Source organism: Narcine bancroftii, chromosome 2 (genome assembly GCF_036971445.1).
Source record: "Narcine bancroftii isolate sNarBan1 chromosome 2, sNarBan1.hap1, whole genome shotgun sequence".
In the NCBI taxonomy this organism is placed as follows: Eukaryota; Metazoa; Chordata; class Chondrichthyes; order Torpediniformes; family Narcinidae; genus Narcine; species Narcine bancroftii.
The window spans coordinates 70,038,934-70,064,860 of record NC_091470.1 but is presented as its reverse complement, the minus strand read 5'-3'; the positions used below and the strand labels follow the sequence as shown (position 1 = coordinate 70,064,860).

Below are 25,927 nucleotides of genomic sequence, written 5' to 3'. Positions count from 1 at the left end.
GTAAAGGCATTGTGCTAACCGCTAATTCCTAACAATCATAAAATTACTAGATGTCAACGTTAAGGAAAGTAGCTTTCTAGATTCCCACAACTTTGGTCAAGGAAGATGCTACAAAAGAAAATATTTTGTGATACTTTATCAATTTAAACATCTCAATGTAAACATTCCACTATCATCTAATTTCAAAGGAATGCAAGACAGAATTTTGCAACTTGCCCTCTATTTAACCCTTTAACTGTAGTTTCTACAAAAAAATCTGCCATGTAGCCCCACTAAACCTACAATATCTCAACAATTTGTTCAGGGAAATTGTGCCCAGTAATGGTGTCTATAGAAGTATGCATTCCATTGAACCCTGGCATCAAGGACCCTAGCTTCATTCATTGTCATGGCTTGATTGCCTGAAGAAATGGAAAGCCCAAATTGTATCAAAGGTCCTTCAAAAGAACAAGACCAGATAAGACACATGCGGGAGACTGTAGGTGCTGGAATTTGAAGCTATACACAATCTGCTGGACAAACTCAGCAGGTTGAGCAGCATCAGTGGGAGAGAAAGAATGGTTGATGCCCCAGGCTGAAATCCTTGATCGAAACTGGGGATGTGGAGAAGCTTCTCTTCTTCCACCACCTAGTCTTGCTGAAGAGTTTCAGCCTAGCGAGTGACCAAAATCAGGCAATACAACCCTCGTTGCAATGCAGTCTGAGGCACAAAGACTGGTGCTTGTGACCGCACTGCAAGATACTGTACAACATAGTTAATGTTAAAGACAAGGTTAAAGCAATCACAACCACATTCAATTTAAACTGGTCAGATGATCCAGTTCAGCGGTCTCCTGAGATCCCCACCATTAAAGAAGCCAGTCTTTAGCTGATTCCATGACTCCAAAGAGACAGTTGAGCCCTGGATGCAGCAATCATGTGACCAGGCAACATACATTTATCAGCACTTGGTCTGTAGACTGTTGCGTATTGGTGCTTATCTATACCTGTCTCCAGCACCCTCGCAGATGATACTTTACAAACTCCAAACACCTTCTTGATGAAAAAAGTATTTCCTCTATCCTCTGCAAACTTTTTATTCTTTACCTTAAACTCATGCCCTCTGCTGAGAGAAAATTGCAACCACTATCTATGCCCTCATATCATTGGTCTCCTCTGTCAGCATTCCCCATCGACCTTGTTTGCTCCAAGGAAAACAAACCTGGATTTTCCAGTCTTTCCTCATAACAGAGGCATGCTGGTGAATCTTCTCTAAATCCTCTACAGTTCAATCATATCCTTTCTATACTGTGGCAACCAAAACTGAACACAATGTTCCAGATTATGTGCTTGCCCAATGCTGAATAAAGCTGTACCATAAAATTCTTGCTCTTTTATTCTATCCCTGAATTATCAAGGATAGCAAACCATACGCCTTCTGCACCACTCTATTCACTGTGCTACACCTTCAGGGATCTTTGCACTTCTACAGCAAGATCACTCTGCTCCTCAATACTCCCTCATTCCTTACCATCCATTGTGTAGTACTTAGTCTTACTTGATTTCCCAAAATTCATCACTCTACACTTATCAGGATTAAATTTCAATTGCCATTCTTCTACCCATCTTAACTAATCAGAGTTTCTGTAACACAGAATCCATAACACCACCAATTTTTGTGTCATCCAAGCTAATAATGTAGAAAACAAACTGTAAGGGTTCCAGGACAGATCTCTGTGATACATCACTAATCATAGGCTTTCATTCAAAAAACAAGCCTCTACCATAACTCTTTCTATTGCCAATTTTGGATCCAATTTGCCTTGCATATCATGGGCCCTAAATAGATAGACCAGCCTTTCATTCCTTGCCAAATGCTTCACAAAAATCTATTACTACATGAACTACATTAACTATGAAGCTCATCTATCTACCTAATTAGTTTTGTGAGAAATCCATGCACTGGATTGTTGAATTTATGATATACGTTTTGTTAATAATGATTTATCATCTATGACATAGTAACAATAAAAATGTCCATGATCTGCCAACTCTGGTAGGATACGAGGTGAAGAAGAAGATTGCAAGCTTGCAGGCCCGTGTCTAAACACTGCCTCCCTTCACTTGGCCACAGGAATGTGAAATACTGGAATTCATCTTTTTTGGTTTAGTATTAGCTGGTGTAAATACATTTTTATTACAACAGAACTCAAACAAAGTTATAAAGATCTCTCCAGAAGTCTTCCAGCAACATCTGCTCACTTAACCCAAGCCTTAACACTGTTCGGCTAGCCGTGGGCAAAGTATATTTATAAGCTGCTCACGCTGCTAACTTTAAGAGTGTTTGACAATTATATTATAATGTTTATTATAATGAAAACAGAAATGCTGGAAGAATTCAGCCAGTCAGCCAACATCTGGGGAGAGAGATAGTTAACATTTCAGGTCCAGTACAGAAGTATTGAAGAAACACAGCTAATCATTCAGTCTCCATGGAAACCAAAAGGCAGTTGACATTTCAAGCCCAAGCCCTTCTTCAAGTATGTTAAAAGTCAGGCAGGTGCCAAAATAATAAGATGAGAACGGGGAGAAGCACAGGCAAGCAAGTGATAGGTGGATACAGGTGGAAAAAGAGCGAGGAGCTGAGATGAGATCGGAGAGGGGGCAGAGGAGTGAGAAAGATACTCTTTGAAAGGTGAAAGAAAGGGAAGGGGCTAGGGAACTGGAGGAAGAGAGTTAAAAGACTTCTTCAGAGTGAAGATGTTGGTGCAACACCAGTGACACAGGTTTGAATCAAGTGGTGTCTGTAAGGAGTTTATATGTTCTCCCCATGGCTGTGTGGGTTTTCTCCGGTTACTCCAGTTTCCTCCCACCTTCCAAAAAATGTACAGGGTTGTAGATTCTTTGGAGCATTTGGATGGCACAGGTTACACAATGGAAGGGCCATGCTGTATGTCTAAATATTTTTTTAAAAATCAAACATTTAAAAAGAAAGCAGGTATGTCCAAATAACAGAAAAGGCAGGTGGAACAATAGGAATGTCAGAAACAGTATGAAATGAGGGACAGTTAAGTTCCTTTGTCTATTGCAGTGAAATGGAATTCACTGTCTATGTATTGTTCAGATACCTGGTTCCTCCCCTGGCTCCACCCTCACCTACCCCAATATAAACCCTAGTTTTCCCGCCTTACCTCAGATTCACCTGAAGACCATTGTATCTAACGGCCATTGATTGTAAGCTATTAAAAGCATGTTTGTACGCCTCCCTTGTCTCTGAGCGCAATCAGCCACGTTACAATTTTAATAGCTTAACTTTGAAACAGGATGGAAGCCCTGTTGAAGCCAGGCATGCTGCAAGTCAACCCTCTGTCCCCAGAGGCCCTGGAGGAATTCGCGTACTGGCTGGAGTACTTCCAGTCCTACCTGATGATCATGCAAGACGTCTTCAATTCCGATAGTCTCCAGAGGTCTGCACTTCTCTCTCGAGTTGGCCCCAAGGAGTTTGCTGTCATCAAGGACTGTGCAACTTAAGAATCTGCCACAGAAGGCTTGAAAGCCCATTACATGAGGCCTCAGAATGATGTGCTAGTGAGACAACGGCTCTCTCAAAGTCGGCAATGCTTGGGTGAGTCGCTGGACGATTATGTCCTTGAACTATGGGCCTTGACTCTGGTGGCAGGTGTGAGGTCGAGACACATGAGGCAGCGATTGCTAGAGTTGGGGAAGAAAGTCTTGGCCAGCACTCAAAAAGGCCCAACCGGGAGCTGACGATCTCACAGGCAAAAGCAGTGCCTTTTCAGAAGGCCAAGCCAGTGGGGCACTGGCAACCCCTGCAGGCCCTTCACCCACATGTAACCAGTGATGCTACTTCTGTGGATAGGCCCAGCATCCCTGCGCCTGATGTGCCATAAAGGATGCCATGTGCTGAGGATGCAGTAAATGAGGGGAACCGTGTGTGCAACCCCCGAATCAGCGTTTGACCTGTGCCCGAGTACGAAGTGCCAGCCCCAGCCTCTCCATGCTGCTCACCGATTGCATCTAGCTGCGCCTAATGGCGAGACTCACCACTGGAAGTAAAGCATCGCAGGAAGCAACAGCAGCCATCTTGCCGCACCTCGTAGTCAAGGCCACCTAGTCCTCCTTCAGATCAAGATGAAGGGTGGCTATTTTGCCGCGCTTCATGGTCGACACCATCTTGTCTGCCCACGGGGCCAATAGGAGAGATTTGACATCGACATGGGGAGCAACATGTTTTTCGGAGCACTGGCATCGGTCGTCCTGAATCAAGCAATACCTCACCAATTGAATAACTCAACGATGAGTGTGAGGGTGAGGATAAACAGACACTTGACTGATTACTTGATAGACACTGGCTCCATGGAGGGCTTTATAAACTCTGCGATGGCTCTGCAGTACAACTTAAAAGTGTATCTGATGGACTTTAATATTTAACTAGCAGTGCACTTGCACTCTGCGACTATCCAGGTACGTATAGTAGAGTACATCTAACTGTAAAAGGGGGAGAATTTTGTAAGTTCCGATTGTATGTACTGAAGGATTTGTATGCTTTTGTATGCCTAGACTTCCTGTGTCATCTTAAAAGCGTAACCATGGAGTACTCTGGCCCACTCCTTCCAACCACAGTGCGGAACAGAAGGTCCCAAAAGACGTACGCCACGCGTGTGTCTCTCCACACTAAATATTGATTTCTCCCTCCCTCCTTCCCCCAAACTGTTTCCGAACCTGACTCCCGATTGCAGGCTGATAGCCACAAAGAGCAAACTATACAGTGCAGGGGATCAGGAATTTATTAGAGATGAGACGCAGCGGCTGCTTAAAGAAAACATCATTGAGTCTAGCAATAGCCCATGGAGAGCCCAGGTGGTAGTCGTAGAAGGGGGAGAAAAGTCCAGGCTAGTGATTGACTACACCCAAACAATTAATCGCTTCACACTCCTGGATGCATACCCATCCCTCGAATTTCAGACATGGTAAATGAAATTGTGCAGTATTGTGTCTATTCAACCATTGACCTGAAAGCTGCATACCATCAGTTACCGATCCGTTCCAAAAACCGCCCCTACACAGCATTTGAGGCAGACAGACAGCTTTATCAGTTACAGAGGGTCCCTTTTGGTATCACTAACAGGGTCTACGTCTTCCAAAAACAGATGGCAAAATGTTCGACGAACATGCCTTACCTCAAAATCACCTGAGGACTTTTGTATCTACCAGCCATTGACCGTAAGCTATTAAAAGCATGTTTGTACTCACCCACTTGTCTCTGAATGAAATCAGTCGCATTATATCTATGTAACATGTTGAGAATCTTGTGAAGACTGAGTGATACATCATCTGACCTACTGGGACACATTGGTCAGGAGGTCAGGCCAGAGTAAAAACTGAAGAAAGATGGGGGTTGTGAGCCAAATGGGTGGGTTGAAAATGATATTCCTGATACAAACTGAAAGGAAGAGCAGGCTATCTTAAGTTGGGCAATTCAACATAGAATCCTGCAGGCTGCAACACGTCAATACAAAAAGAAAGATAGGGCTCCTTGAGCTGATTCAGATCTTGTTGTCGGAATGGCAAAGGCCATTGTCAGAGTTGGAGTGGAATGGTGAATATAAACAAAAGGCAACCAGAAGGAGAGGGTCCCTCCTGCAGACTGAATACAGGTGCAGGTATTCTGCAAAGTGTATTCATCCTACATAGAGGATGTCACTTCATGAATGGAGTTGACTAGATCAGAAAACAGGCAAGTCAATCCTTGCTTCACCTGGACAGATTGTTCGAAGGAAAGAGGTGAAAGGCTCTCTGTTACATTACCTCTGGTTGCATCAGCAAGTGCCGTGAGTTGGGGACTGGCTGTGGGGACAGAACAGCAGGCCAGAGAGACACAAAGTGAGCAATCCCTGTGAAAGGCAAAAGACATGACTGGTGGTTGAATCACATTGGAGTTGGTGGAAAGAATGAAGGTTAATGTTGAATGTGTTGCTGGCAGGGTGGAAGCTGAGTAGCAGGGAACCTCCATGTTCTGATTCACAATTCTATCAGATCCTAATATTGATATAAATCTGACTACTGTTAAAATGATTACGAAATATCATTTTACAAGACAGCACAAAACAGGCCTAATGGCCCACAGAGCCACAAGGTTAGCGTAGCAGTTAGCACAATATTATTATTGCACATGTGACCCAGGTTTGAATCCAGCACTTCCTTCAAGGACTTTGTATGTTTTCCCATGACCTGCGTGGGCTTTCACCAGATGCTCCGCCTTCCCCCCACCTTCCAAAAACGAATGGGGTTATTAGGCTAATTAGCCTGCATAGGCTTTAATGGCCGGAATTGACATCTACCATGTGGTAAATAAATTTAAATTACAAATTTAAACATCTGTGTTGACCACGATGCCAGTTTAAACAAATCCAATCTATCTGAACATGGTCTAAACCCTTCCATCCCCGCCTATCTAAATACCTCCTAAACTTTACTATTGTATTTTCATCATCTCCCCTGACAGTGCGTTGCCTGCATCTACCATGTCTGTGTAAGAAAACCTGCCTTGTAGATGCGCTTTCAACGTTCTTCCTCTCTCCTTAAAGCTATGTTCTCTGGTAAATGACATTTCCACCCTGGGGAAAAGACTGTCTACATTATCTATGCCTTTCAAAATTGTAAATATTTCTAACAAGTTGTCCCTCAGCCTCCAAAAGAAAAAAAAGCTTGTTTGTCCATCCTTTCCTTAATTTTCTCTAATTCAGGCAACATCCAGGTGAACCTCTTTTACACCCTCTCCAGAGCAGCTACATGCTTCCTGTGATTTGGGAGCAGAACTGCACTGTTGTCTCCAAGCATTGCCCAACTAAAGGCTTACACAGTTGCAGCACGACCTTCCAATTTTCATACTCAGTGCCCTGACTGGTGAAGGCATATTTGCCGACCGCCTTTTTTTTATCATCCTATTTACCTGTGTGGCCGCATTTGTAGTTATGGATTTGCTCCCCAAGGTTTTCTCTAAATAAATATTCCTGAGGGCCCTTTGCTCTATCCTTTCTTTTTACACGATATCCTACATGCAACACCTCACACTTATCCATATTAAACTTCATCAGCCATTTTTCTGCCCTGCTTTAAAGAGTTGTTCATTTACAAAGAGTCTCAGTATTAGATATCTTACCAGTAACTTCAGATCAGTTCCCAGAAACATTATTTGCAAACATTCTTTCCAAATTAATAAAACACAAGACCACAATAAAACTGCTTTCTTGCATGACCACAATCAGCCAATATCAAATTCTCTAGAGTCATTCCTGTGGCTAAACAGAACAAATGTTTGTGACTAAGACCAACTAATTGTTTTATGACACTAAGCACCAATTTACTCAAACATACATCAAATATTGGCAGCCTATAAAGTCATAGATTGGTTTTATCAGTATCTCACAACTTTAGGGCAAGTTCAAATGCACATGATAAATTTATATAGTCAATGTTTAAAATTGCTACATAAAATATATGCTTAAAGAACTGATTGCACAATTCAATTTTGTATATCAACTTGTTAATCTCATCTGAAGTGAAGTTTAGGGAGGTCAGCCAATTAAATGTTAACCACCAAGAGCACAGCCAATGAGGGGAGGCTGCATCAGCCAGCTGGATCTCAGAAAAAAATGTACTCCAGATTCACAGGATGTTTACAGGACAGAAGGAGAAGACATTTCGCCTATCAAGTCCACAATGGCTTTCTATAACAGCAATCCAGCTAGTCTTGCTCTGCCATCCTTTCTCCTCCTTTCAGAACTACGCATCTTCTGTTTTATTTTGTTTTGCAAATTCTCTTCTTTCTTGACCTCTCAACTTTTGGGAGGAATTCTCTATCGACTTTGTATATTCCCTTCATAATTTTAAGTACATGTACCTCTATTAGATTCTTTTCAATTATCTCTTCTCCAGGGAATAGCACCCTAGCTGCTCCATTTATCACAATTGTGGTCCTTTATAATCATTTTGACAATCTTTCCTACATCTCTCCTCGTCCAACACCTAGAACTAGACACAATACACAGCTCTGGCCAATGCTGTTATTTTTCATTTACTCCACATTGAACTCGAGAGGAAAAAGAAGGCAAGACAAAAGCACAGTGATTCCAATAGCAAGTTCAAGACCACTGAAGCTCAAAAGACTATGGCATCAACTTTTGATACAACTGCAGCTTTGTTTCACATTCCTACATGGCTTTCTTGGGAAATGGTTCTGCCAATAAACCACAATTCATTTCAAGCCACTGCCAAGATCAATACATCCCTGGTGTCATTTTAGAATTGCCAGTTTCCCATACAGAAGAGCAAATAAAAAACAGACATAAGAGGTAGGACAGTAGTGCCTTAATTTGAGTTTCTGCTACACATGCACCACTGATTTCAGTCACCACTGTGAAGGCTGTCTGTGTGCAGATTGCATGTTTTCCCCTGGTAACCGCACGAATCCCATGGGTGCTGATTTCCACAATGTCCTAAAGATGTGCGGGTTGTTTGGCTAATTGGATGCTGTAAATTGCTTCTACTAAAGGTGGAATTACATAAGGACTGGTGAGCATAAGAGAATGGATTGCAGGGAAACAAATGGGGAATAGAAACGTTTGAAATTCTGAGAATTGGCAATAGATTCAATGGGCCAAATGGCCTCTTTTATGCCAAAATAAAACAGAACAAAAAGAGGTAATATGGTGGTCAGATCTATAGCATTTTAATGGCTGAAAATGCTTTTGCCAAACTCTGCATGTCATCTGTAATCCTTGGAGAGGGAAAGTATATTTTAAGTCCAGAGGGGAAAGAAACTTCTTCCATCAGATTGGTTTTCTATAACTGCATTTTACCCAAGCAGACTACTGACAATGGAGTACTTTTGGTTGGCAAGGATTAAAATGCATTCACCATAGGAAATGTAATAACAGCTCGGGTGCTTTGTTTGATCCAAAATCACAAATAAGATCAAGCTTAGTTGCAGTGCCATCAAATTCCTCCCTGCAGCTATTGGGTAATTACACAGCTATTACACAGCTTGACCTTGAGAGTTCAGTAATCAGTAAATATTAGTGAAAGTTATTTCTCAGTAGATCTAGTTCATCACAAAATTAGAGAGCTAGACCAGCTTATTGAATCACAAAATAAACCACCTGCCTTTGAAGGCCGATGGTGCCAAATTTTAAAAATAGATTTTTCAGAATCTGGAGAGGCTCGAAAGATGAACAATAACATTATAGATAATTAAGTCCCCCTCCCCCAATTTACAGATAAAGCTTCTGACCGGGCAACTCTCACCAAGCAGGGATAAGGACACACCTTAAGAGAGTCACCCCAATGGTGAGTGGCATCAACCAGCTCTTCATCCTGGGCGTCACCATTGCTGTTTCACACAACTTTATTCAAACAGCTGCCTCAAACAAAGCCCGACCAAGGCACTCTGCGGGCTGAATATTTGCTTTCATCCTCAAAGCTTTATGTGTTATTTTTGAGAACATTTACAATTTTAAACACATTTTTGTACGCATTTTTTTTTTTCAGTTGCTTAAGACTGGTTGAATTCCAGATACCAGGGGTTTTACTGTAAATAACTTGATTACCACATTTATCTTCAAACAAAGTTCAAAAAAATCTGGAGATACTTACAGACACACATGTTCTCCCCCTCTGGAATTGTGTAGCCTTGCTTGCACTCACAAGCATAGGATCCCGGGACATTGATGCAATCAGTATTTTCACCACATCCATGTGAATTACCATCAGCACACTCATCAATATCTGAGGATAAAAGTAAAAGTCTTGTTAGAGTTTAAATACTAATAAAGAAAAATCTTCTAGGATGTGAACATTTTCAGCTTCACAATTAGGAATTTGACACCAGGAAGTGATTTCAAAATTCAGATTTATTGTCAGAGTACATACATGACATCACATACAACCCTGAGATTTTTTTCTACTTATTGGTAGTGCAAAAGAAACTGTACTTAAGGGAAAGATACATATACAAAAGAGACAAATGTAAACAAATAAACTGCAAACAAGCTGACTGTACATAATTTATTATTGAATATTTATTTTCTGTATTGCACAAAGAGTCCTTAAATGAGACTCTGGTTGAGTTTGTTGCTTAGGAGACTGATGCTTGAAGGGTAACTACCGTTCCTGAACCTAGTGGTACGAGACTTGTGGAACCCATACTTGTTTTCTAATGGCAGCAGAGAGAACAGAGCATGTCCCGGGTGGTGTGGATCCTCGACGATTGCTTTCCACATGGATATTATTGATGATAAGGAGAGTTTTATCTGTGATGTACTGGGCTGAGTCCACCAACTTTTGCAGGATTTTATGCTCAGAGGTACTCGTGCCCCCATACCAGGCTGTGAAGCAGCTGGTTAGCATGTTTTCTACAACCCATCTGTAGATGTTTGCCACGGTTTCTGTCATACCAAACCTCCACAAACTCCTGAAAAAGTAGAGGCTCTGATGCACTTTCTTCATGCCCACTGTGCAAGTGACTCCTTGTGGGCTTAAATTGTTAAAATAATCCAAACCAGCTGTTTTTTAAAAAATCAAATCTTTCTCAACAAAACCATTCCAGTTCATTGCACTGGAGCCTGGAATCTGTAGATTTTTATTTAACTGAAGTATCTTGCTTTGCATTTTGTTATATATAAAAAATGTTAATGCTTCAAGCTTATGAACCTTTATTAGAGGAAAAAAAACCATCAACTCTTCTATCTCCATAGATTCTACCTGATCTAAGCCTTGATAGAATTTTTGGCTTTAAATGTGTAATATCCAATAGTATTTGCCTTCCCATTACATCTCTGTTCAAGCAGAACTTTTGCTCAGAATGTATATACTTGGGATATTGGACTGGACTCTCAGTAAATGCATGGGGGAAAAGAAAAGGGGGCAAATAACAGTGATTTTCTATGTCAGTCTCCAGGCATTGCCTTTGCTTCCCATTTCTTTTGGGTCATTTTGGGGAAGACCCTCTGACCAGTAAAAATGATTTCATTGTCTTGGAGCTTTTGAGGAATTGGCAAGCTAGAAATTTAATCTCCAACTTCTTTCCTTTTGGATGGTGTGAATCATTCAGCAGTATTAACACTCTGATGGCCATGAGGCTCAGCTGGGGATCCAACCAAAACTCCCAGACAGCTCATTTAGTTAGTCCCTAACAACCCTTGTAAAACAGGAGTAAATCAAAAATCATTAACAAATTATATAAATTTGTACACTGAGCTTGTCAGAAACAGCCAATGGAGTATGCATGGATTATTGTTTAAAAAGAGATTCAACTCAGTATGGGATACATATACATCTCATGAGATGTACACCATAAAATCATGCACCACAAATGGGAACCTGTGTGAATTAAGACGAAAGCCTGACGCTTGTGTCATCCCATCCTAAATTTGCAAAATGAATCTTGAACTCTATGTCCAATGTTGGACAAAAGAATTTTGTTCAAAAACACCATCTGCTTAAAGAGATTTTTGTGCTTTGGGCTTCATCAGGCCAGTACACTGGTGGCTAGTTTTTAAATTTCACAGAATCACCGATTTATCTGAATATTAACAATCTGCAAATACAGTTGTATAGTGAACTGTTCAGGCATCGTCTGGCTAGAGTCTAGACTCTTCATCTTATGCAGAAGCATGGGACTCGATCAAAAGTTTCCATCAAATGCAGATACAATCATAAAAGCTATTCAAATCCACTTGAGATGGCAGTCGCTCAGAATTTGTGCGATTGATTATCCGACCCACAACTCTTCAAAAGCTTATTGGAACCATTAGCATGATAAAAGTAAATGTTTATATTTCTACAGTTGTGTTAACTGTTGTGAAAATATATAATTCAAGTTTATTTGCAATCCAAATACAAATGCTTTGTAAAATATTATCCAGCTGAACAATCAGATCCATGAAAGGGGATCATTTGGGGAAGGGGAAAGCTGATGAAAAGCAGTTTTTGTCATTTTGCTGGGGCTCACTGTTAGATTGTGCAAGTTGATGGGGGGGGGGGGTGGGGGGGGGCAGGGAAGAGAGGACAGTGTTACATCAGGAATGCAGCTGTTGGCAAAATACTGTCCAACTCCAGTTTATACCCGAAATGTTTGAGTGATGTACACATTTTCAATTGGCAAATTTAGAATACCTGAATGGACCTCCACTGCACACCACTCCCGGGCCCACAGACTGCCGCCCAACAAGCTCCGCCTTGCAAAAGAGGAGTTTCAGAAGACGGGGATGGTGCGTAGATCCGACTGCCCATGGGCCTCCCCGCCCTACATGGTGCCTCTCAGCAGGAGAATTGAGACTATGTGGTGATTACAGAAGGCTGAACGACACCACCACCACGGACTGCTACCCTGTGCCCATATACAGGATTTCACTGTCAACCTGCATGGGGTATGCATTTTAAATATAGACCTAGTATCTCAGTGCACCCAGACGACGTACCAAAGACAACTCTGATTACGCCATTTGGTCTCTTCGAGTTTATCAGAAGGCCGTTTGGTCTGAAAAACGCAGCATAAACATTCCAACAGTTGATGGTCACAGGAGGGGGGAAGATATGGAATTTTTGTTCGTTTACTTTAATGACATACTCATTGCCAGCCGCTCCCACAAGGAACACGTACAACACCTGTGTCTGCTCTGCTGCCACCTGCACGATTTCAACCCCGCCAAGTGCTAATTCAGGTTGTCCACCAGTGATTTCTGAGGGCACCGCATCAATTGCCACAGCACCATCCCATTGCTGGCAAAGGTGGAAGCCATTCGTCAGACTCGACAGAATTAAAGGTCTACAAGAATTTGTGGGGATGATGAACTTTTACTGCCACTTTTTATCTTCGGCAGCCCGCATCATGCAGCTTCTGTTTGGTCTTATGTCCGGCAAGTCCAAGGAGATCACGTGGATGTAAGAGACAGCAGGCACTTAAGAAGAAAAAGGATACCCTGGCAAATATCACTCCTGGTCCACCCCCAAATGGGCTCATGGTGGACACCTCCATCTCGGCAGTGGCAGTATCCTGGAACAGCTCATTGATGGCCAATGGAAGCTCCTGGCATTCTTCAGCTAGCACCTACGGTCCTTGGAGGACAAATATAGCACCTTTGACAGGGAGCTGCTAGCCCTATACTTGGCCGTCTGGTACTTTTGGTACTTCCTCAAAGGAATTGAGTTCACCATCTTCGTTGACCACAAGCCCCTATCCTTCACCTTTGCCAAAGTGTCAGAACCAACAATGCCACCTCTCTTGTGTCTCAGAGTTTACCACCACAATAAGACATCTCCAGGAAGAGCAATGCAGTTGCCGACATGCCCTCATATGCCTCCATGCAAACGGTACATTCCCCATCTCCGGGGTGTGGACTACACGGCACTAGCTGAAGCTCAGCGCCAGGACACTGAGATCCTAGCATACAGGACTGCGGTCTTAGGCCTTCACTTGGACGACATCATCTTTGGACCAGGGGGACCAATACTTCTTTGTGATGTATTCATAGGTCAGCCTTGGCCCATCGTCCTGGCCGCTTGGAGGCGCTGCATTTTTAACACCCTGCCTGGTTTAGCCCACCCCTCCATCTGGGTGACCATTTGGCTCATCTCCAATAAGTTCAAGTGGCACGCCTCTGAAAGCAGGTCGGACACTGGGCCAGAACATCCACAACCAGCAGGGTACAATGGCACATGAAGGCTCCAGCCCTTCCAGCCATCACAGAGGAGGTTCGAGCATGTGCATGTAGACATTGTTGGCCCCCTACTGGTGTCAAGGGGATTGAAGTACCTGTTCACCATGGTGGATGCCTTCACAGAGTCATGTGCCAGTGCCCTAGTTTCCACCTGGGTGGCGTGTTTCAGCCCCCCAGTTCACGATATCTCAGACAGGGTCCGCAATTCACATCCACACCTCCTGAGAATGCAGCTCCACCGCACAACAGCCTACCACCTACAGTTGAATGGTCTGGTCGAGTGCTTCCACAGACATTTAAAGGCCACCCTGATGGCACTCTTCCACGTGCCAGATTGGGTAGACAAATTACCCTGGGTGTTGTTCGGCAAAACAAATGGCACCCAAAGAGAACGTGGTCTTCATTGGCAGAGCTGGTATTCGGTACCTACGGCTCAAGAGCAGGAAGATGTGCTGTCAGAGGCCCTCAACAAACTGCAAGAGCAGCTCAGTAAAGTGGCCCCGATTCCAACATCCCACCATGGCACTATGACACCCTTTGTGCCCAAGGACTTACAGGGCTGTGAATGTCTTTGTCCAGAGGAGTGAACAGACCAACCCTACAAAGTCCCTATGAGGGGCTGTTCAAGGTGGTACGCCACAACAGCATGACTTATATCCTGGATAGCAGCAGGCATGAAGCGACATTCACCACTGACGGTCTCAAACCCGCACACCTAGACCTCAACCAACCAGAAAAAGTGCCTGCACCGAAGGTGAGGATGCTCACCCAAACAACCAGAGCAGGCGCAGGACATTTCACCTCCGATTGTCAGTTCTGAAGGGTGGGGGAGGCCCAGAAAGTTGCAGGTGAACCACCGACATCAGCAACCAGGAGGACTGTGACTGCGGGGCGAACAGTGGGCTGGAAGGGTCGTCATTTCCACCCCACAGCAAGCGGAGGTTCCTGGGAGGAATGTTTAAAACTTGCACGTGTGTGAACAAGTAAACAGTTTTCCAACTGGACGCCACTCGAGTCAGACTCCTTTCTCTCACTGTGACAGTGCTATTGCAATTGAAATTTAAATCACTGGAAGTGAGACATATCCTCGTGGTGGACTGGTGAAACCAGCATTCTTCTCAAAAGATGCCAAGACCACTTCAAGCTTTTCAAAAAGAGGCTCTTTTGATTGACAACATACACATAAAAACAATAAATTGAGGATACTAAGAACATTGCCTGCAAAAATCTGAAGGGTTTCTGCAATGAAGGGACTTTTGATCATTCTGATAGGCACTTCCAGAAAAACTCTCATGAGACTATGGATTTCATCACCTGATAAAAATAAACCATTAATTGCAGATGAAGCAAACAAGTTTACTCAAATACATATTTTCTTTCTTCTTTGGCTTGGCTTCGCGGACGAAGATTTATGGAGGGGGTAAAAAGTCCACGTCAGCTGCAGGCTCGTTTGTGGCTGACCAGTCCGATGCGGGACAGGCAGACACGATTGCAGCGGTTGCAAGGGAAAATTGGTTGGTTGGGGTTGGGTGTTGGGTTTTTCCTCCTTTGCCTTTTGTCAGTGAGGTGGGCTCTGCGGTCTTCTTCAAAGGAGGCTGCTGCCCGCCAAACTGTGAGGCGCCAAGATGCACGGTTTGAGGCGTTATCAGCCCACTGGCGGTGGTCAATGTGGCAGGCACCAAGAGATTTCTTTAGGCAGTCCTTGTACCTTTTCTTTGGTGCACCTCTGTCACGGTGGCCAGTGGAGAGCTCGCCATATAATACGATCTTGGGAAGGCGATGGTCCTCCATTCTGGAGACGTGACCCATCCAGCGCAGCTGGATCTTCAGCAGCGTGGACTCGATGCTGTCGACCTCTGCCATCTCGAGTACCTCGACGTTAGGGGTGTGAGCGCTCCAATGGATGTTGAGGATGGAGCGGAGACAACGCTGGTGGAAGCGTTCTAGGAGCCGTAGGTGGTGCCGGTAGAGGACCCATGATTCGGAGCCGAACAGGAGTGTGGGTATGACAACGGCTCTGTATACGCTTATCTTTGTGAGGTTTTTCAGTTGGTTGTTTTTCCAGACTCTTTTGTGTAGTCTTCCAAAGGCGCTATTTGCCTTGGCGAGTCTGTTGTCTATCTCATTGTCGATCCTTGCATCTGATGAAATGGTGCAGCCGAGATAGGTAAACTGGTTGACCGTTTTGAGTTTTGTGTGCCCGATGGAGATGTGGGGGGGCTGGTAGTCATGGTGGGGAGCTGGCTGATGGAGGACCTCAGTTTTCTTCAGGCTGACTTCCAGGCCAAACATTTTGGCAGTTTCCGCAAAGCAGGACGTCAAGCGCTGAAGAGCTGGCTCTGAATGGGCAACTAAAGCGGCATCATCTGCAAAGAGTAGTTCACGGACAAATACATATATTATTTATCAAATACATATATTATTTAATAAAAAGCTGGAATCCCCAAAGGTGAAAATTTTCAAGAGATCTGTACTGGCATTGCAGAATCATTTTGAGATCATCACATTACTAGAACAAACAGCAAGTTGTATCTATTCAGATTCTCAGATCTAGGGGTTTATGCTGTTTCGGGCACTATCCATTGAAACCACCTTTTGGATGCATTTGTAACTGGCTTGACAATAAGGGTTCCATTATAACAAACTATACATTATATACAGCCTACTCAGAAATCTGAGCTAATTTCCAAGTAATCCTTGGCTGATGCTTGACAGGACCCTCTAGGTCACTTGAAAAGAGCCAATGGTCTACAGACATGTGATAATTTGTACAGCCACAAATTCAGCTGGTTGAGAGATAATCCTGAAAATTTTGGCAGAGCTCTCTGTTAGCTTAACAAACAGAACTCTATAAAGCCCCTTACTGATAGCTTCAAGTTTACCAAGGGGCTGTAAATGACAAAAAAGCAACTTCAACAGTGCAATTTTCTTAAATCCTTTAATATGTATTTGTCCTCTGACAAAATTAAATGAGCAATTATTTTGGCAAGGATAAAACTATTCTTAGTCTCAAGAGTACTAGAGGCCCCAGAGCAAGGCTAACTGTACAGCATTGCAAAATAAAATCTGCTCCATACAGTCACTCCTATTCATTATTTAAATGTAAGGTCACATGCCACAAGTTTTTGCAAATACTGGAAACAAAAGCATGCATTTTTAAAAAATATTTCATTTATATTTTCACATAAGCTTGTACAGCCATATACATTGTTAGTGCCTTCCTGGCAGCTCGTATTCAAATGTACATACACTCCATTCTCATTATTAACTGCATACACAAGCTCTCGTTTTTTCCAGTTCCTCCCCCCCCCCATATCTAGCACAGGACAGCTCATTCAGACTTTGACCAACAACAAAAATCTTTACACCAGAATAATAAATAATAATTAGGGAACAGGGATTGTTGCTGCTCAGTGGGCAGCTGATATATATTCCTGATTTTCCTTAATTGGGATTAGTGCAAGGGAGAGGACACCATGGCAAGGAACTGGGGAATCAATCACTGCCATACACCTATGTGGCGCATGTTCAGCTGCCAGATCCTTTGAAAAGTGTCGTATTTGTTTCTCAGATTATGTTACTTTCTCCAGGGGAACGCAGCGCTGCATTTCCATGTTCCATCTTTCGATACCAAGACTAGAGTCGGACTTCCAAGTTGCCTCAATGCACCTCCTGGCTACTGCCAATGTGATTAACACAAATTGGATTTGAAATTTGGACAGCTTCATTGTAAACCTTATGTCCATTATGTTTCCAAACAGGAACAACTCTGGGACCTGCTGGAATCATTTACCTATGATTTTCTCTTGGACTTGGCCTTGTTCTACCCAAAAGGTCCTCACCTTGGCACATGACCAGATTGCACAAACGTCCCAGTCACCATGCTGCACCTTAAATATTGGTCTGAGAGTTCTGGTTTTGACCTGTTTATTTTCTGTGGCATTAGATACAGCTGGTGCAAGAAATTATATTCCACCAACCTGTACCTTGCATTGATGACTGTGCTCATGCTGTCCCAGCATAAGTCGGACCAGCATCCCTCATTTGGGTCCACCTGACTGGAGCAGGAAATACATTGCAGAAATGAATTTCTTTATGGCACTGCACCGAGGTAGGGCCATATTGAACCCAATACATCCCATAAAAAAGATCTTATTTGAAGATAGCAGTGGAATATCTGATTTGGCAAGTCATATTTATATTTGAGTTGCTCAAATATCATTAGTTGCCCCAGCTTGTAACAGTCCTCCATGCACCTGATGCCATTACAGCACCAGGTGTCCAGGATCTTGGTATTAATTTATTAGGAGTCATGGGCATTTTTGGGGACAGCCCCACTTTGATGTTCAGATAGTGATTAATTTTGTTCCAGATATTAATAATTTGTTTCAGTATGGGGCTGCCCTTCTTTCCTGACAGCAATTTGGCATCCCATTTATAAATAAAGTCCTCTGCTATCTTCTTGGCCACCAAGTGCAGATCAATTTGTGGCCAGGATGGTACACTGCCTCCTTGGAAGGAAGAGGTGATGCATCTCAACTGAACTGCCTAATGATATTATTTTTTTTATATATATATAAAGTCTGGCATCCTCAATTTGCCTAGATCACACGTCAAACTCAGGCCCGCGGGCCAAATTTGGCCCGTGATATAATTATATTTGGCCCGCAAGATCATATCAAATATGTATTAGAGCTGGCCCGCTGGCCGCCATGCCAGTATAGCGCATGCACATCTAATACTACAAATCCCAGAATGCTTTGCAAATGTGTTGGCGCCGCCCCATCAGCCCGCTAATCACCCCCACCTCCTCTGTTTACTTTCATTAGCATCTGCGACCTGTCACCTAACTCGCATGTAATAAACCCCTTACAAAAAATGGCCAAACGAAAGACAGAAAACAGGTCCTTTCAAGACAGGTGGGAGGCAAACTCTGACCCCAGAGTTTGATGAACTTGCATCTAAGAAGAGATGCCAAGTATCTGGTTTAGACCCAGGTGCATCAGAGTAAATCACAGTGTAGCAAGCTAAGCATGGATTAATATTTTCTTTGGTTAACTTTGGACTGTTCATAGTTGAAAGATTGGATTTTCATTGAAGCAAGTTGTTATTTTTTTGACTTGTTGACTTGTGAAAAAAAATACATTTAAAAGGAGCTTAAAGGCTATAGAGAAATATTATTTATTGAATATTTTATTTCTCATTTGTTAATGCTTCTTCTGGAAAGAGTTTAACCAAAACTATTATTAAACATTTATTTTAATAAGAAAAAGTTTAACATTACATATGTTGGCCCTCTGTGAATTTGAGTTTGACACCCCTTTTAGTGGCTGTTTGAAGAAATCCCAGGGTAACAGCACAGACAATATCTGAAAAAGATACTGGAATCTTGGCAGCTCATCCATTTTGATGCTGTTAACCCTGCCCACTAATGTTATGGGCAGGGACATCCATCTATTTAAATCCTCCTCGACTCTCTCCAGCAAGGGGGCGCAATTTAACTTTTATAAATTATTCAAGTTGCCATCAATATTAACTCTTAGGTATTTGATCCCCTCCTGGGGCCACTTTAAATTGCTATTTTCTATAAGTTGGCTGTATTTCCCCTTGGTGAGTGGCATCACCTCACTTTTTCCCCAATTGATCCTATACCCAGACTGTTTCCCATAGAACTCCAATACCACATGCAGTCAAGGCATCTGCAGGATCTGTCAGATATATCAGCATGTCATCATCAAATAAGTTGAATTTGTGCTCCTCCTGGCCCACTCTATAACCTTTAATGTCTGCATCCTGGCGAATGGCCTCAGCCAGTGGTTCCATTGCTAGCACAAATAGAGCTGGTGATAGTGGGCACCCTTGTCTACTAGATCTGGTAAGTGGAAAAGCTGAAGGGATTTGTCCATTGGTCGTTGCCTTGTGCACATAGTATAGCACCCTAATCCAATTTTGAAGAGTTGGCCCTAACCCCACCTTCTTCACCACTTTAAATAAAAATTCCCACTCCAGAGTATCAAAAGCCTTCTCTGCATCCAGGGAAACAGCAAATCCACTCTCATTTCTGATTTATGCTATATGCAATGCCAGTCTGTTTGCCAGTGCCTTGGCAAGGATCTTCTAATCAGTATTCAGTGGGGAGATTGGTCTATAAGAAGAAGGCAAAAGTAGATCTTTACCCTTAAGATTGTCGTAACAATTGCTGTGTGAAAGATTCTGGGAGTATCTGTTTCCCTTGCCTGGTCTATCACATAAACAGAGGTATTAGCAAATCCTTAAATTCTCATAGAACTCAGATGGGAATCCATCCTCCCCCAGAGACTTGCCAGCTTATAGCGCACTCAGTGCCTTACCCCTCCTCCGGATTTAAATTTAGAAGATCTAATTTGGCCAGAAACTCATCCATTCGATTAGGATCCCCAGTCAATTCAGATTTATACAATCCTTCATAAAATTCTCTGAAGGTCTTGTTAATTTCCTTTGGTTTATACAAGATCTGGCCATTCCCTGTTTGTATTGCATGGATTGTTGTAGAGGCTTATTCTGCCCATAACTGCCAAGCGAGGACCTTGTGAGCTCTTTCCCCCAACTCATAATACTTTCGCCTTCACCTCATAAGGGCCTTCTCCATACTATACGTCTGAAGCATATTATATTCCTATTTCTTGTTTGTAATAGCTCTATTGTGGTCCTCAGCCTGATTTCTGAAAATCTTTCTCTAATTGGGTAATGTCATTTTTCAATTCCTCCACCTCCATCATATAATTTTTCTTGACTGTTTTTGTTCACCCAATTATCTGGCCCCTCAAGTATGCCTTAAGGGTGTTCCACAGAAGGAATTTATGTGGAGTCGAGGGGCAGCTGGCCTCACAAAACAGGGCTATTTCAGCTTTTATGAAGCTACAAAACTCCGGCTTTTTCAACAAGTGTTAAGACGCGACCTGTATGCCGTGTCCTTCTGATTTGGAATTTCTATAGTCAAAACCAGGGGGTGGGGAATGATCAGAGAGAAGCCTTGCCCTATACTCAGTTTCCATGATCCTACCCTCTATATGGGATGAAGCCATAAAAGTCTATTCTAGAGTAGGAGTCATGTTGCTTAAGTAAAACGAGTAATCACTCTCTTGGATGCTTTTTCCTCCATGCATCTATCAAATTCAACTCCCTCATACAGTCAATGGTGGCTTTCGCTGCTCTAGTCCTAGTTATTCATTTTGTGGATTTATCCAGCCCAGGATCTAGACATAGATTAAAGTCACCCCCATAAGAATAATTTCACTTGCCTCTGCCAGTCGTACAGAAATGTCCTGTATAAATTTTTCATCATCATAATTAGGGGCGTAGACATTCACTAGGGTCAGACAGTGCACCATAATGAATCTTCCTGTTTTGTCTGTAATCGCCCTCTGCACCTGCACTGGAACACTCTTCCCCACTAGAATTGCTAAATGAGGAGGATATGACCTGACCCACCCATCCATTTTTTAGCTTGTGATGTTCCTGCTCTGTTAAATGCGTCTCTTGGAGGAAGGCCAGATCTATCCCCATTTTATTTAATGTGTCAAGACCCTTTTTTGTTCCACTGATCCGTTTAAGCTATTAACATTAAAAGTAGTCCCCCTCGGAATTGCCCCTTTTGCTGCTGCCCCTGTTTTTTTCATGATCCTGAAAATATTTTAGTTTTATGAGAATCGACCAGAGCCTTTGTCCCGATCCTGGCTTAGGGATTGGGGCTCTAAAAGCTCTTTCTATTTTAATGGGGGCTCCCAGCAGCACCTTTCCAAGCACTTCATGGATCCATTTAGTTAGGAACTCTATGAGACTCTCCCTGCCCCACCCCAAGTCTTCCTTCAATTCCACCAATTTAATGTTGCACCTTTTTGTGAAGTTCTCCAGAAAGTCCAGCTTCCCCCATACCATATCCCATTCTATAAGGAGGCCTTTAATTTCTTGTTCCATTGTAGTAATTCTATCCTCCCCTACTCCCAATCTCTCCTCCATCTCTGCAACCCTGCCTGTTATATTCTCCACCCTGTCTAATTTTTCTGACATGCCTCTGACTCTTCTATCCACTAACTTCTCCAATCTCTCTTCCATTTGGGCCAAAGTCTGCAAGATGTCTCTTAAGGAGGGCTCCGGGCCTTCCGACTTCTCCTGGCCTCGAGGCTAGATCCCTCGTTCACTTGACTGCCGCCATTACCAGCATCACTGCCATCCCGCAGACTCTAGCCTCTGACTAGATGGCCCTAGTGATTGCCATTGTCCCAGTTGACCTCATCCACACCCTCATTGGAGCTCATTAGTCCTGAGATCATGCTAGCTCCAGTCAAGCCCACCGTTCCCCGACTCGACACACCATTAGTGGGTCCCGGCCGTCGGGGAGCCCGCTGCTTGGCGCGCAAACTCACGAGCTGTGAAGGAAAGGCAGCTGTCCTCCCTCACCCCAATTCACTTGTCCCAGGGTTTTCACCACCTTCTCGGCCACTTGGGACCATTCCTCCATTCTGGCAGCAGCCTGCTTGTGGGACTCCCGCTGGTGCCGAGGCCATGGAGTCTGCATCTTCCTCGATGGCTCTCAGGTCAGCACCACCATTACTGCTGACACGAGGTACTTCAACTTTGGATCCTTGTCAGGATGCCCATTTCCTCACTGTATTTTTCCCTTTTTTGTTGATTGAAGTTTCCTCATCCTCTTCTTGCAATCATCAAGATTTTTCTCTTTATCCTGAATTTTGGATTTTTAACCGTTTTCTGGTCTAGGTCTGGGAGCTCCTAAGATCTGCAACCTCCTAGATACTCACAATCATGTAACCCCAAAAAGCAGACATTTTATTTCATTGGTCCACATATGACATTCATTCGGACACATCAAACAAGTTCCTATAACACCAAAGAGTTCGAGATGCAAATGGTATAACTTTTACAAAAAGGATAGAAAAAATGTACTGAAAAATGATCCATCCCAAATTGCAATATCTGCTGAGTAGAAAAGTCACCATCAATGAAATTGAATCTTAGGATCAAAGGAAGGGAAAACCAGAGGTGCAAGATCCAGTGATCAAAGGGGGTAATCAGAGATGGAGAGGATGAGCAAATTTAAGTTCTTGGGAGTCATCATCTCAGAGAATCATTCCTGCAACCAGCACATTAATGGCATCGTGAATGGGGATTTAGGTGAGTAGAGGATTGCACAGGTCCAGACCCATCCCGTTGACATTGCCTCCCAGATCCAACAACATGGTGAGGTTCAAGACAGTTGGGGGAAGTGCTGTTGCAATGAATGGTCAGACCAAGCTTCGATGCAAGGGATGCCCTTTCCGTACTTCACAGCACATGTTTGCTAGATGGCCGTTGACCCTACAAGAGGGTTCATCAGCCCTTTGACAGGTCTTGTTTCTCATCTGCAGGGTGTCTAGCCACCCTCCGCACTAGGCAAGCCTGGTGGGGGTGCCAGTTTAGTCAACGACCACCCAACAGGTAGTACTGGGTTACATGTTACCAGTAGCAGTCTGACAAGTGAGCTGACAGAGTGGGAAGCATGTAATCTGACAATAAATCTGAAATATGTGCAACCAAATTACTTGAATGCACTCTTGCACATCACAAAAAAATCCATCATATCCAATGACAAATTGCAAATATACATTTTGCAATGTAGTAAAGAACTGTATCTGTTATATGGCGAGCTCTCCACTGGCCACCGTGACAGAGGTGCACCAAAGAAAAGGTACAAGGACTGCCTAAAGAAATCTCTTGGTGCCTGCCACATTGACCACCGCCAGTGGGCTGATAACGCCTCAAACCGTGCATCTTGGCGCCTCACAGTTTGGCGGGCAGCAACCTCCTTTGAAGAAGACCGCAGAGCCCACCTCACTGACAAAAGGCAAAGGAGGAAAAACCCAACACCCAACCCCAACCAACCAATTTTCCCTTGCAACCGCTGCAATCATGTCTGCCTGTCCCGCATCGGACTTGTCAGCCACAAACGAGCCTGCAGCTGACATGGACTTTTTACCCCCTCCATAAATCTTCGTCCGCGAAGCCAAGCCAAAGAAAGAACTGTTAGTTAGAAATGACCAAAAATTTAAGGGATGTACAGAAAGGATCCCAATACAGCCATTCTCAATGGAGGCCCTTCATCCAGCTTCCCCCAGTAAAAGTCATATAACATCAATTTTTAATTTTTTTTAATGTAGTCAGTAGGAGAGAAGTATGCAAGAAACCAAAACTTGACTACTTCACAGAGAAGGGGACCCATATATTTTGAGTAGTCCTAAAGGCCATCGCCAAAAAAAGGTTGAGAACAGCTGCTCTGGAACACAATATCACATTAATCAGAAACATACCTGTGCAAACTTTGCCATCTCCTTCATAGCCTTGTGAACATGTGCAGATGTGATCATGGTCATTCACTGCAAAACACTGCGCCCTTGGATCACAGGAATGGCTTCCATGCTGACAAGGATTTAGAGTGTCAGGCCTGGAGTTAACTGTGCAGAAAATTTGAAAGATACAAAGAACCAAGTAAATATCATGATAAAGAATACACAATGCCAGGAGACCAGTAACATAACAAGGACAAGCAAGCATCTTCATTTGACTGGTAAAACCAGAAAATGCTGGAAACACTCAACAGGTCAGGCAACATCAGTAGAAGGAGAAACAGTTAACATTTAAGCTATCAGATAAAGTTAGTCCAGGTACAGAACATGATGGAGAGATAAAGGGTAAACTAATGTGGTAGTTAAGAAGCAGTTGAAAAACCTTGTGTAGCATATTGCTAATGATGTATAAATCACTATAATGTTGTAGCCTATCAAGACCTGTCCAGCAGGCCAACCTGTACAAAGAAACAAGAGGGTGACAGATTTTAAAAAATAGCAATTTTGATACAAACAAAGTGTGAATAACATGTTGGATAACATGATCCTGAAGACTGCAATGTGCTCAGATATGGTAATCCTCAAGCAAGCATTGGGCCTTGCCTCAATGGAGGTGGCGGCCACATTCAGATAGGTAATGGGATAGAGAGTTAAAATAGAAGGCAATCAGAAGCTTCAGGTGAATTCTGCAGAACGAGTGCAGGTGTGCCACAAAGCAATCACCCAAACACCATCTGATTTCTCTAATGCAGTGCAATAGATTGGAAGAAATGCAAACATATTGCTGCTTCATCTGGGAAGAAGGTTTGGATCCATTGTTGATTAAGAGGGCAGAAGTGAAACCAACAAATGTTGCACTTTTTGCCATTGCATGACAAAGTGCCACATGATGAGAAATCATTGGTGGAGATGGAAGTGTAGACCAGGAAGTTGCAAGTAAAACAGTCCCTCCCTTCAAATTGTTGAAAGGAGGGGACAAACTATAGCTACCATTAACTGGAGGAACAATACCCAATGTTCCAACTGGGCAGTCTCCAACTAGATGGCTTTAAGATCTTCTCCAGTTTCTGTTAAATTCCTCCCTAGAGTCTCTTTCTCCATCCCCTTGTCTCCGATCCAGTTCCCACCACTTCCCTTTCTATTAAGAGAAATACTTCCACACCTTAACATCAATATTTGGTCTCTTCTACCCCCTATCCCATGTCCACATGACATTCTTACCATATAGCCTGCACTCCCTTGCTTTCCCCTTCTTTCCTCCTCTCCTTCCCTGACCAATTTATTCAGGCGTTGGTCTTCTTTTTGCTCATACATTGACAAAGGGCTCAAGCCCAAAATGTTGGTTACCCTTTACTTCTATAGATGCTGCATGGCCTGCTGAATTTCTCCAGCACTTTTGTGTATTGCAGCTTTGTAGCATAGATAAAAGTTCACACTTGACTGGAGGGAGAACTAACGCTTTCATTAGCTTACATTCACAGGTAGGGTTCATGAACAGGCTTCAGAGGGGTTCAGGGTTTAGGCGGGAAACTAGGGTTATATACGGGCTTCTGGGAGAGGAGCCAGGAGGTGGGACCAGTCGTCAGTACAGGACACTGCTAGTGAATCCAGTTCACTACATTCACCCCTTCCTTCAGAATTAAGTGTCTGTGGATGAAGAGAACAAGGATCAGAAGTCAGTAGTTGACACAGAAGAGATATTTACAATACTATTTACAGATTCAGGTAGTCCAGGAGATCCTGGTGGAGCACCTTAGCATTGGGGGGCCTTGGGCGCCTTGAGTCTCCTAGTCCACCTGTGATGGAAGGGTATTGGGCTGCGGCTCCGGT

General features: G+C 43.3%; 1 protein-coding gene across 9 annotated transcripts in view; it reads right to left on the bottom strand.

Annotated features, from left to right (window-relative positions):
• The window catches only part of nid2a (nidogen 2a (osteonidogen)), a 115,966-nt gene that overhangs the window by 76,841 nt on the left and 13,198 nt on the right, over positions 1-25,927 (bottom strand). For all 9 annotated transcript variants that reach the window (XM_069917029.1, XM_069917030.1, XM_069917033.1 and 6 more), the window contains exons 9-10: positions 24,062-24,205; positions 9,655-9,786 (exon numbers count right to left, since the gene is read on the bottom strand). In XM_069917029.1, coding sequence (XP_069773130.1) covers positions 9,655-9,786; positions 24,062-24,205 — 276 coding nt within the window. The remainder of the gene's footprint in view (positions 1-9,654; positions 9,787-24,061; positions 24,206-25,927) is intronic.